Source organism: Pipistrellus kuhlii, unplaced genomic scaffold (assembly GCF_014108245.1).
Source record: "Pipistrellus kuhlii isolate mPipKuh1 unplaced genomic scaffold, mPipKuh1.p scaffold_m20_p_10, whole genome shotgun sequence".
Classification (NCBI taxonomy): domain Eukaryota; kingdom Metazoa; phylum Chordata; class Mammalia; order Chiroptera; family Vespertilionidae; genus Pipistrellus; species Pipistrellus kuhlii.
In genome coordinates this window covers 15,520,296-15,534,080 of record NW_023425405.1, presented here as the reverse complement: position 1 = coordinate 15,534,080, position 13,785 = coordinate 15,520,296, and the positions used below count along the sequence as shown (strand labels likewise).

The 13,785-nt window shown below is 41.9% G+C and overlaps 1 protein-coding gene across 1 annotated transcript in view; it reads right to left on the bottom strand.

The window, feature by feature from the left end:
• Positions 1-13,785, bottom strand: part of LRGUK (leucine rich repeats and guanylate kinase domain containing) — a 68,549-nt gene that overhangs the window by 42,696 nt on the left and 12,068 nt on the right. Inside the window, 3 exon segments of the mRNA XM_036427350.2 lie at positions 282-406; positions 8,798-8,879; positions 12,873-12,973. Of these exon segments, the coding sequence (XP_036283243.1) occupies positions 282-406; positions 8,798-8,879; positions 12,873-12,973 (308 nt within the window).

The window sequence follows — 13,785 nt, the reverse complement described above, 5'->3', positions numbered from 1 at the left end:
GTAATTGTTAAAAGTATGCCTTTGTTTCTCAATGCAGAAATATCAGTCTTTTGAAAAAAATTGAATTTGGATACCAAGTTGGAAAATCATTTTCCTTTAGCCTGAAATATTGATATCTCACAAACACACACATACACAGGTACAGCAAAGAATAAACACAACTGAAGAAAATACCATAACATTAAGGAAGTCTCTCTTTATAAAGCTGAAAATCCCTAAACAATTCTAAGTCATGCCTTTACTAAAACGTTCACTAGAACTCCCAACGTTGCCACACTCACCAGACAGAGGATTTTGATGGGCAGCTCGCCCAGGCCGCTGATGGTTGTGATCTTGTTCTTGGCCAGGCTGAGGTGAGTCAGGCTGCTGCACAGCTCTAAGCCGCTGATTTCTTCTATCGCGTTGCCTATATACCACGACTACGTTTAAGGAAAATGTTGTTCAAAACATTTTAGAGAAAACAAGAACCACTGGTAAATCAGGCAGTAGCAAAAACAGAATAGTACTATATGTCAATGTAGCATGAACGTATTTTTGAAACATATTTTTCACATAGAAGTTAATACAAAATGACTTAAAATTAACTTTTTAAAAATCCTCGTGTGAGGATGTTGAGAGAGAGAGAGAGAGAGAGAGAGAGAGACACAGACAGACAGACAGACATGAGGTGAGAGAGAAACATCAATCGGTTGCCTCCCATATGTTCCTCTGACTGGGGATCAAGCCTAAAACCTAGGTATGTGCCCTGACTGGCAATCCAACCTGTCACCCTTTGGTGTACCGGACGGACGACCCTCCAACCAACAGAGCCACCCAGCGAGGGTGAAAATGAAACAGGCATATTTGCATTCACATGAAACTCACTTAATGGGCGAGGAAAGAGAGTTCAGAGAGGCTCACGGCTGCCGCCTCCTTCGTGTGCTTTCCTGGGCTCCTCACAGGCCTCTATGAGAAACACCGGTGCTTCCCACAGGCTAATCTTCTGAATTGAATTGCCCTACAGAGGCAACATGTGGCAAGCTTTCTCATCAGCAAAACCAGGGTCACAGCTTGGAAAATGAGTGGCATCTGTAGTCAATGAGTGGTAAGAAAAAGCCAAAGTCGTGGTATCGAGAGAAACAGCCCTTTCTCTTTAAAACAAATGAAGCCAAGCCAAAACCGGTTTGGCTCAATGGATAGAGCATCGGCTTGGGGACTGAAGGGTCCTGGGTTTGATTCTGGTCAAGGGCATGTACCTTGGTTGCGGGCATATCCCCAGTAGGGGGTGTGCAAGAGGCAGCTGATCAATGACTCTCTCTCATCGATGTTTCTAACTATCTCTCTCCCTTCCTCTCTGTACAAAATCAATAATATATATATATACACAAATGAAGCCAATACTCTGCCTTAATTTCCTCATCCCTTGACTAAGTTTCCATTCATTGCTCAAATTTTAATCTGTCTTCTGTGTTCCATCCGTGTAGGCACCTAAAACCATCATCTCAAAGTCACCATGTCTTCTCGCCTCTGTCTTTATTCTCTTTGGCTAATTTCTGGATTTGATACCATTTCCCCACTAAAATTCAGTTTTCCCTTGAAAGTAGCCTAAGACATCACCATTTTCTCAGCCACTTGTAATCTTCAGGGCATGCAATCCATCACCAAACCTAGCTCTTTTTTTTTTTTTTTTTTTCCCCTTTCTTTTCTTTTCTTTTCTTTTCTTTTTTTTTTTTTAACTTTAAAACATCTCTAATTATTCCTTTCCATTTCATTCATTCCTCTGCTAACTTAATTAAGCTTTAGTACTAACGGGTACCTCCAACATCCTGTCTCCAAGTCTCTTCACACACTGTAGTCAGGTTAACATTTTTTTCAAAATATTGGCTGGGTATTACACTTCAATTAAAAAATTCTCATAGGATGAATCCCAAATCCCTCACCCAGCATTGAGGGCTCTTCACTTTAAGCAAACCAGTTAGTCAATCTCATCCCCAATCCAGTGAGAGTTCTCCACTTCTGCCCGTGAACATTCTCCATGGGCCTGGGAGGCAGCAATAGCATTTCTGATTGGCCATGTTATTGTTCCTTCACACTGCTTTCCAGCTCCTTTCTACACCCTGCCTGTTCTTCTGGCTCAGTGTCAAATCCCACCCCACCCCTTTTTTAAACATTCATATTCAACCAACATCTTAAGTATTTTTGATAACCTCATTTTCTTATTTCTTTTTTATTACTTCTTAATTGCATAAGTACAAATGATAGTTTGGAAGAACATAGTCACAACATATAGACTAGGCAAAGAGTTACTACCCTGTTTCCCTGAAAATAAGACAGTGTCTTATATTAATTTTGCTCCCAAAGATGTGCTAGGTCTTATTTTCAGAGGATGTCTTATTTTTCCATGAAGAAGAATATGGTACACATTTATTGTTAAATGAAAATAAAGGAAATTTATTACCTGTATACGGTACGGTAGTACGGTAGTTGTCAACACAAACCAGACAAACTGTGAATCCTACAGTATCAAGAATTTACTCACTTATTCAATGGCAATCATGTCATCATCTTCTGGAACATCATCATAACAATCCAATTCCTGAATTTCCTGGTGAATTTCTTGTGACTCCATTTCTTTCAGAATCAGTGGACCAAATCTCTCATGTTTAGCCTAGGGGGGGGGCCTTATTTTTTTTGGGGGGGATGCCTTATATTTCACTCAGAAGGAAACCTGTAAGTAGGTCTTATTTTCGGAGAATGTCTTATTTTCGGGGAAACACGGTATCTAGAGTACATGAAGTAATGCCATAAACTAATAGAGAAAAAGGAGAAAATAGCCTAATTGAGAACGAAGGCTTTTCCCAGATAGTTTTCAGAAGAGTAAATTCAAGGGGCTAATAACGTGAAAAGACACTTCACCTGTAGTCAGAGAATACAAATGAAGACAAGAGGCCTTTCTTCACCCATCCGTGTAGCAAACATATGAAAGGTTTAAAGGGTGTAAAGGTTCTAAAGAACACATACTTTCATCGTACTGAGTGAGAAGGTTCATTATGATGCCGCCACCTGGGAGATGATTTGGCAGTAAATGTGTCACAGCAATTCCTGCTTGGCGTCCACTCTAGACAAATCACCGCTTCCTTGAAGCCTTTTCTGTTCAATTTCTAATCCCCAGCTACCTCCTTCCATGAGTCACAGAATCAAAAATCATGAATTAATTTTTAAAGGGGCGGGAAGGCTTTGTGAGCATCACAAAAACATGTATTTTGCCTCATAATATTTTGTAGTTATGGTAGCTCTACTACTTGACTTATGTGACTTTTTTCTGCTCAGATGTTTCATTTGCAAAGTGAAGATAATGCCAGATTGCCCCAAAGGCCAAAAGTTAGATCATCAGAAAAAACTAGAAACTGGGAGTGAATGAAACGCACAAACCATAGAACACTTAACAGTTGTAAGGCATGCTATCGTTTCTGAATTACTAGCAAGTGAGGCCAAGGAATCCGATCCTATCCCACTTGGCCAACAGCACGAATGAAGATTCAAGGCCAGGACTGATTCTGAAGAGAACTAGGCTGAAGAAAGAGGAAAATTAGAAAACTAGAAGCAACAGTAAGAAAATGTTGCCAGATGAACCAGAAATTCCTAGATTTTCCTCACCAGTTTCATTCAGATTCAATTGTTGGGTGGAAACATAGTTCTGCTTGTCCTCAATTTGCATTTTCAAATTTCCTTGCACAAAGCTTCCTGCCCAGAGACCTCAAAGCTCCCCGAAGATATGACTTTGGTCCTTTCAGCTCCCATTTTTTCTTTAGCTATTTAAACAATCCTTCTGTTACTAAACCAAAGACCAGAGTTTGCAGATAAGGGTTGTAACAAAGGGTGTGAAATGGAGGACCTGGGAAATTAAACTCTCACACAGCCCGATGAAATAAAGTATCTTTGGAGTAGGCAATCTTTGGCAAGAAAACCTTCAGATGACCATCTGTCTCCGTTTAGCAGAGGGAGCACTAGTCCTTTGGGCCTATTCCAGGAGCACTCATGTCCTGGTAGCTGTGCTCCCACCAAAATGAAGATACTCTAAATTATGACAAAGGGTACGCACAACACATGCTTGTGGGTAGCTGAGCCAGGACGCATTCCCTTGGGAAGAAGGCAAGGATGAGAACACTAGAAAACAGGAATCCTGAAACTAGGAAGAGACCATGGGGATTGAAAAGGAAAGCTTGTTTACTGTGTACACAGTAACTTCCCAAGGCACTAGAGGCTAAGCACAATTCCCTTGGCACATCCAGCTGACGAGCTGACTAGAGTGGCAAGGCTTGCTGCATGAAATTAGTATTGCAAGGGCCAAAGGGAGGAGCAATGCAGATGCAACACTTCAGTGGTAACCCTGGGCTCTGAACCTGCCACCACCCTCACTCACAGCACTGGGGCCGGGGGTGAGGTACTGACTGAACTACTCTATCGAGAAATATGTTCATTTCAGAGAAACAGTCCCCAACTCTTCATTTTCCTTTAGATTTCCAGGAATTTCAGGCACTATAACTTAACAAGGTATGTGGGTAAGGGGCATTTAAAAAATATATATTTTTTACTGACTTTAGAGAAGACGGGAGAGAGAGAGAGAGAGAGAGAGAGAGAGAGAGAGAGAGAGAGAGAGAGAGAGAGAGAGAGAGAGAGAGAGACATCAATGAGAGAGACATGGATTGGCTACCTCCTGTACACCATTCACTGGGGATTGAACTAGCAACCCAGGCATGTTCATGAGTTGACACTCAATCACTGAGCCACACCAGCTGGGCAGGAAGAAGCACGATTTTACAGTGGCTCAGCAGCTTCCTGCCCAGTGACCCTATAGTCACCTTGTGTGTGGACGCCAGCAATGATAACGGTCAATGTGTAGGCTAGTCCAACAGTCAATGTGATCCATGCAGCACTGAGTTCACAGCCTGCTTTCAGGAATTCCTTTATCTCCCCCATTGCCCAGTTTCTTATTTTAGAAACCTGTACCTGCCCTTCTTATTTTAGAAACCTGTACCTGCCCTTCTTCTAACATTATTCTTTCATAGGTTTTGGAACTTTTGGGTAATAAGAAATAACATTGATAAGTCACTATGCTATTATAATGAACTAGAGGCCCGATGCACAAAGATTTGTGCAAGAACAGCCGCCTTCCTTCCCCTGGCTGCTGGCATTGCCTTTGCTCTGGCTGGAGCCAACTTTCCGCCTTCCCATGCTACCCATAAGCCCCAAGTGGCTAGGGTGGTGCAGAATGCCTGCATTGTCGCCACGGCAACAATGCAAGTGTGCTGCCCTGCCCCCAGCCACTCAGCATCTACATATGCAAATTAATCTGCCATCTTCGTTGGGTTAATTTGTATACTCACTCCTGATTGGCTGGTGGGTGTCATGAAGGTATAGTCAATTAGCATGTTTCTATTTTATTAGTGTAGATTAGCTTACTGGGCTAATCCTTTCATTTTAAAAGGCCACAATCAGAAGAAAGATTCACAGAACCCCAAATTATCACATTGTATTCCAGCTCTAGAGTGCTTCATTCTGTAAATAAATCTTTGGCAGTGGAATTTTAGATCCCAGAGGAAACGGAGCAGAAGAGTCAGGGGCGCAAAAGCAGAACCCTGCAGCAGGAAAAGCCCAGCCATTTATTTTACATTTTGGCGATGCTGTCAGCAGTTCACAGCGCTTGAAATGAATTACTCACTAGTCAGTATTTGCTCTTATTCATGTGTCTGTGATAAAAATATATGGTCTGGGTGGATAGAAAACCATTACTAGACATATTGGAAATCCATCACGCTCCTCTTAGTGGGGAGAGCCGCAGTGATGGCTTTAAGCAAAACCAGCCCTGAGAAGTCCATGTCACCTTGCGAGGGCAGCACGTTCTTCCCCAGGGGAGTGACACTCTCTAAGGAATGACACACGCACACACGTGAAAGGAGAGGTGATAACAGTAGTAATTACTCAATGAGTTGCAACATGGGCCAAACAATGGAATTCCTATCAGTTCAACCATTTCCAAATGATCTTGGACAATTCGCTGAATCTCCCTGAGTGGTAGGCTCCTCCTCCATAAGATAACAGTTAGTACTGGATGGTTTCTAAAATCCTGTCTCAGTTTTAAAATTCTACAAATCAGTTTTAAATTTCATAATCCTATAATCGTAAATTACAATGAACAGCCAGTCAAGATTTATAGGTAAAGAATAAACTGCTCTCCTTTCTCAAGGATAATAAATTTATGTACACTTGGCAAAGTTTATCATCTTGCAATTTAAAATGATTATTAATTAATCACCAATTATCCACATATGAAAGGATAAAGCAGCATGATAAAATAATCTACAAAGTTGTTATCTAACAATTTATTCTGAGGTATTAATATAATCTACCAGAATTACATTATCAATAGTACTAGCTTTATTAACTAAGTTGTTTTTAAATAATTGTTGTTTGTTACCGTATTTTTCGGACCATAAGACGCACTTTTTTTCCCCCAGAAGTGGGGGGGAAAAGTCCCTGCATCTTATGGTCCAAATATAGCCTACACATATACTTTAAAAAAAAAGTTTTTTACTTGCCCGGCTCTGTGTGGTCTCCGTGTGCTTGCCCGGCTCTAAAATGGTTCTAAATGCTGCTGTTTACTTTACAGGGTTGATTACATGTGTTTATGACTGTGATGTTGGGTTTTAATGCACATAAAATATTTTAGGACACTATTTGTTTCAGAATCTTTTTTTCTTCATTTCCCTTCTCTAAGAACTGGTGCGTCTTATGGTCCGGAGCGTCTTATGGTCCGAAAAATACGGTATATTGATAACTACATTTTTTACTTTATTTTTTTAAAAAGCATACTCCCTCAATTAGAAAAGTCATATGTGCCCACTAAGGAAAGCTTGAGCAAATATAAAAAGCATAAAAATGACAGCAGTCAGATTTCTGAAGCCATTGGATTAGGAAAGCATGCCTTGCAAAGTATTATAGAATAGAGAAGGTGGGTTAGTTTAGAGCCGCGTTTCTCAGAGTACCGTCTCAGACCAGCAATGCCAGTATGACCTGGGACTTTAGAAACGTGAATGCTCAGGGGCCACCCCAGACCTACTCAGAGAGCAGCTCAGGGGCCACCCCAAACCTACTCAGAGGGGCCAGCAATGTGTTTAGCAAACCACCCAGGGGACTCTGACTTAGTAGACATTTGAAGCTTGGTAAATAATTATTTTCAAAGGCATTAATTTTTAATTTTCAGGCTTTTAAATCTGCTAATTGACATAGGTACACCATTGGCCTGCTTTATATTTACTTATAAAAAATGTAAGGGACACTTTTGAAACCACCGACATCGCCATCATCCCACCCCCAACCCGAGAGGTAGGACATTAGCAATAACCGACACATCGTCTCTGCACACCTCTCCTGTCCCATCCAGGGGTCCCCCTCTTGGAGATAACCACTATGCTCAATGGTCTACTTCCTTTTCCTTTTCCCATTGGTTTTATACCTAAACTATATTTAGTTTATTAAGACCTCTCCTATTCCTACGTGGAAATATAGGAAATATATTACATCCATTTTCGCTACTGTAGAATATGCTGTTGTCTTAGTACACCATAATCTATGCTTTCTCTTATCTATGAGCATCTGGCCTGCTTCAATATTTTGCTGCTATAAGCAAGGCTGCAATGAACATTGTTAATTCTTATACAAGTCTCCAGGTACATGCATGCTACACTTTCATATGTAGGAATGAAAGAATGAGGTCATAGGGAGTTTGGATGTTCAACTTTACAGGATGGTATGAAATTGTTTTCCAAAGTGGTTAACCAATTTCACACTCATAAGCAACCTAAAAAGAGACCCTTTTGATCTACATGTTCCCTCAACCCTTGATGTTCCTTACATTTCTTAATTTTGGTCCACTAATTGCTCCTTCTCGCACAAAAGTGCTAGAGGGTGTGGCAGTATGCTCGAAGAGTTCCATCAAAGGAGAAGAAAGGTTTTATCCCACAAAATATGTCTTCACGGAAGCATCCCTTCCATTCTCCCCACCACCCAGTCTCATTACAAGTGAAATGTGTTCTGGCTGCTGGGATATCCGGAACCAGGCGCCCTGGGGCAGTCCATTCACTCTCCACTCTGCCCTGAGAACCCTCAGGGGGCAGGCAGACACTCACTGAGAAAGGGGCGCTGCTCCCTGGTCACCCAGAGGACATCAGCCTCTGGTGTGAAGAGGAGGCTCAAGCTCATTAAGCTCACGGGTCCCCAGTGACCCCCTGCGGCTCCAGCTGGAGCCCGTGCTTTGGCGTAGGAGCCATGCAGCAGGCCTGTTCCTGAAGTTGGTTGCAAATCAAAAGTTGTTGGTTCTTTTCCATGAAAGCATATTTAAAATACACCAGAGAAGCTTGCTACTTAAAGGAAGCTTAGTATGAATTCTTTTGTGAGAAATAGTCACTAATTATCCATGGGGCCATATCTGGATTTTCAGATACCGAATTTATATGAAATAGGGTGCAAGTTTAAGTAAGTCTGAAAAGGAGTCAGTTAAAACAGCACTTCTTATCTGTTTCTTGCATTAAAAATAAGCCTCCATTAATCAGAACTTTTCAGGTAGAAAATCTCTTGGCAAGCTCTGATTTGCAGCCTTAATCCTTTGTAAATAAAGCATCTTTCCCATGTTGTGATGATTAGTCCTTCGTTATTTAGTACTGTTCCAGTACTTATCCAGTACTGTTCCATGCCATCGGGCACGTGCCCATCAGTGAGTCTATTAACCAAATTTCCCCCTTTACTTAGCAAAGGATACTGTCCAGAATTAGTTTAGTGAGAGCCTGATATGCCGACAAATCACCCATTTTAGAAATTTGGTTGCAGGAAAAATCCACCTTCTGAGGAGAAAAAGAAACAACATGTCATACTTTTTTATTCAGCTTAACACAGTAAGTAAATGCACAATAAGAACGTGTTTCTGGGTGTAGGATTAGAATTCTTCATTGAAAACATGTTTATCCCTGTTTCATCACTGTCTAACTGGGGTCCTGTCCGTCCCCCTTAGAGACCCTATGACGATCCCTTCCCGTGGGCAGAGCAGAATCCCCGACCCAAACACTCAGTTCCTGCAGCTACTCTCTCCCTTTCAGCATCTATTGTAAACTTTCCCGACCTTCTTCAGGATTTGCCTCAGTTTCACTCTAACCACCACTTCTTTCAGATTCTCTAATGCCCAGCAAACTGTTATCTTGTTTCTCTTTTCTTTGACTTTTCTATTTTTATTTCAGTATATTCTCCAAGTCATCCCTTAAGGACAGAAAAATCTTCCTAATTCATCCCTCAGGTCATATCTTTTCAACGTAACACCTTTCTAAAAGTGGACTATTTTAGGAAAGTATTTTCAGCAACAAGCAGTTGTTCCTACTCAAAAATATGAGATTACAGAAATATACCATTAAGTAACTTCATTTAATTGTTCACTTACTGACAAAGGATAAATAAAAATGACTTAAAAAAAATCTAACTTTGTTGAAACACTCATTGATAATTTTCATATTACTATAACCATTTTATGGAACACTATGAAGCAATTATATATTGAGCACTATTTTTATTTTCTTGTACCCTTTAAAACAGTGATCCCACACCCAAAAATGTACTACGGTCATTTTATAAATGCATTAAATACTAAATACTTTAAATACTAAAAAATTTAAATATTGAATCTTGAAAAAATAAAAACTGGCAACAATTCAAGTGGCAAGAGTAGAAAACTGATTAAGTTGATAGCCAGTAAAATGCATGTGTATAAACCATGTGAAGAACAGAAATATGCAAACTAAACTGTTAAATTGAAAAAAAGTCAGCTCAGCAGGCATAGCTCAGTGGTTGTGCATCGACCTATGAGCCAGGAGGTCACAGTTCAATTCCCTGTCTATGTACATGCCCAGGTTATGGGCTCCATCTCCGGTAAGGGGCATGTAGGAGGAAGGTGATCAATGATTCTCACTTATCATTGATGTTTCTCTCTCTCTATCCCTCTCCTTTCCTCTCCAAAGTCAATAAAGATATATTTATTAAAAAATCACAACACTAAACTTCAAGCATATACCAATTGCAACTATGTAAATGCATATCAGGACTGAAATAAGAAGTCAATTTGGGACGATGTTAATGGAGTTTCATTGATTTCATATTTGTGCAAACGCTGGCAGAATACTTTGGGTCTAAGTTAATGTCTTCCATGTAATAATGATAAACTAGAAATAAACTTATAATTGTCTGAGCCAACTTCAAATTGGCACTTTTTCATCAATACTTTTCATTCCTTGTGGCATACACGTCTCCTCGTGACATCTATCCAACCACCCCAGTCAGGGCTGTGGTGAAGACTAAGCCCTCAGTGCACCTATACAACCAGGACTGCTGAGAGACCTTAAAAGGCTGCGATTGCTCAGACTCCCACTGGGAGTCCCACTAGCTCCCAGAGCTTTCTTGAAATACCCATCAAATCAAACGAACCTTCTTCACCTATGAAGAGCAGAGCATTCATACCCTTACATCACCCTCTCCCCAAAAGACTCCACAAATGAACAGAAACACAGAGAGAAGGGCAGCCTCCTGCTCTTCAGGAACTGCGTGCCCTCTCCGGCTGGTGGCACAGGCTCAGAGATAACAAATGAGGAGGCAGAGCTGCCCAAGAAGGTGGGACACTGCACACAGGCCTGAGTTTCTGGGAAGATATGGGCTCTGGGTCTCAGCCATCAGGTTCAATCCCAGCCCTGCCACCTTGCAGGGAAGACTATGAGCCACTCAACCTTTCTGTACCTCAGTGTCCTCATCTGTAAAATGGGCCCATTACAGCTTGTTTGGAGGGGGGGGGGTGTTAAATAAGATAATGCACAGAAAACACCAATCACCCCCCTACCAAGTGCACACGGAGTTCTCACAGCCCCTCGCTGGCAGTCTAACGCTCCTTTAACATCACCGATATTTGCTGTTATTCTCCAGGAACGATAAAGATGGGGGGTCTGCCATAATGGTGGGGTACATGCCACTACACATTTGTCCAAACCCCCAGTATGCACAGCAGCAAGAGGGAGCCCTAACGTAAACAAAGGACTTGGGGTGACCATGATGTGTCAATGTGGTTCATCAACTGTAACAAATGGACCACTTCTGTGGAGCATTCTGATCAGGGGGAGGCTGTGTCCGGGTGGAGGAAGGAGGAATAGGGGAAGTCTGTACCTGTTTGAACCTGAAACTGCTCTAAATAACAACAAAAAAGGTGGGGTCTCTGATTTGTTTCTGTTCATTTGTGGAGTCTTTTGGGGAGAGGGTGATGTAAGGGTGTGAATGGAAGAAACCCCAAGAAGTTCTTCCCAGGGCAGAGGCCGCACTGTGGTGCTGACTGGCCTCCCCGGGGCTCAGGGCTGCACGGACAGGCCAGGACGGCCGAGACGGCTCTGCCAGCACAGCTCCCAGCAACCTAGAGACGTGGCCCGCACCCAGCACAGGCAGGCACCCCGGGGGGTGTATTTGGACAGAGGAATGTCACCTGGCATCACAGTAATTTCAAAGGGGGAAACACCCCACTATTGATAAAAATAGAGAGATGTGAAACAACAGGAGAACAATTAAGAAGGATGTCTCCCTGGTAGGAAGGACGTCAGATTCTTAATTTCAGATTTGGACAAACACTGGCAGAATACTGTGGGTCAAGTTAATTTGGTTTGTAAATAAAATAAAACTAGGAGCTAATAAAAGGCAGTAGTTGATATCCATTCCTAAAAATAACTTTAAAATTAAAAATTTGAGTCTAGCTGAAACCGGTTTGGCTCAGTGGATGGAGCGTCAGCCTGCGGACTGAAAGGTCCCGTGTTCAATTCCGGTCAAGGGCATGTACCTTGGTTGCGGGCACATCCCCAGTAGGGGGTGTGCAAGAGGCAGCTGATCGATGTCTCTCTCTCTCATTGATGTTTCTAGCTCTCTGTCCCTCTCTCTTCCTCTCTGTAAAAAATCAATAAAATATATTTAAAAAAAATTTTGAATCCAAAAGAGGAACACTGGTCTTCACTCAGAGGTACTGGTTCCCAAATTTGTCAGCACATCTGAGCCCCAAAGCCCCATCATTTCCTGGGGCCATTGGATCAGAGCCTCTGGCAGCAGGACCACACATTGAGGTTTTAAAAACTCCCAGGCGCCTGCGGTGTGCAGGAAGGTTCAGGATCCAATACTCCCCGGCCTCTCTGCTAATGTGGTCCATGGACCAGCAGCAACAACGTCACCTGGTGTTGAACCTGGTGTCCCCCCCCCCCCCCCCCGCCCGACCTCCACCCATACCTCCTGGGGAGAATCTCATTCCCATAGGAACCAACTGAGCTGTGCGCACACTGAAGGGGAGACCCAGGGCCCTATGCAGAGCAGACTGCTGTACCAACCACGGCTCACAGAGAGTTAATCCGCCCCAGAAATGCAAAGGCAGCTGCAGAGGTGAGGGTGCAGGCCTGAAACCACCACTTCCTCTAAAGCTACTGGCTAGATCCACAGGAGGGTAAAATCTGAGCCCTAAAGACATTTTTACAGATTTTTCACATTGAAGTTATTCTGCTATAATAAAAGCATACAAACAATCACTTCTTTTACCAGTAAAGGAGGGGGTCAGAACACTAGGTTTCAGCAAAACTTCCTATAAACATGATTCATTGACAAACCATCTCCTTTTCCCAAAATAAATGATGCATAAAGCCTCTCCCTCTTATTTCAATCCAAATCCTTACACTATTTACCCTACCTTGTATCCTCTGAATATCCTGTTTTGGTGGTATTTTCTTATTAATGTACTTTGCAAACCAGTTAACATATGGAATTGGTGTATCAGTAAAGTCTACCTTGAGATTTTTGGGTGGCTTGAAATTGAAGAATGTAGTCAATCTATTTTGAGAAGCATTAAGTTCTAGAAGATATGGCATACAACTCACACAAGACAGATCTGGGGAGAAAAAGAAATACACAATAAGGTAAGCCAATAAAATAAAAATTGGACAAAGTCATTAAAAACAACATATGTTACATAAGAACATTTTTTAATTATACCAGATACAAGCACATCTTAATTATACCAGATACAAGCATACCCAGATGAAAGAAATGAATAGGGTGTGTGAAACACACACACAAACAGACCGAACCTTCTCCAAGGGCCTCCTCACGCCCTCCACCCCCTTGTCCCAGTACAGCCACGTAACAATGAACAGGCCTCCTCCTCGGGGGCCTCCTCCCTCTAACAGTTACATCTTCACAAACTGCCAGCCCAGGAGGAAAGGTCAAGAATTTAGAGCCCAGATAATCTTCTTGATAATCGGCCCCTAAATAACTGAATTAGTTCTTTTCAGGACGACTGAAAATGCCACATTTAGAGAACTTTCTATGCTACAAATTTTGTTTTATTTGGGCTTAATCCTAAATTTAATTAATTATTTGAAGCAATTTAATGATTGCTTTTATTTTACTTTGACTCTGGATCAGCTCAAATGTTTGTGAGTTCTGCATTTTATCCCAAGCAAACATTCTGAGCCTGAGTACTAAGTAAAGGATGTAGTGCTAATATTCATTCTAATAAAATTACATGTAAAACATAAGAAATGAAGTATTGTGTTGCGTTTTGTGGCTGTTTCACAGCAGATGTGCATCTGGACAGGAGGATAAATAAGAAGCCAGCTCAGGCCCAGGCAGCATGGCTCAGTGGTTGAGCATCGACCTATGAACCAGGAGGTCAGGTTCAATTGCCAGTCAGGGCACATG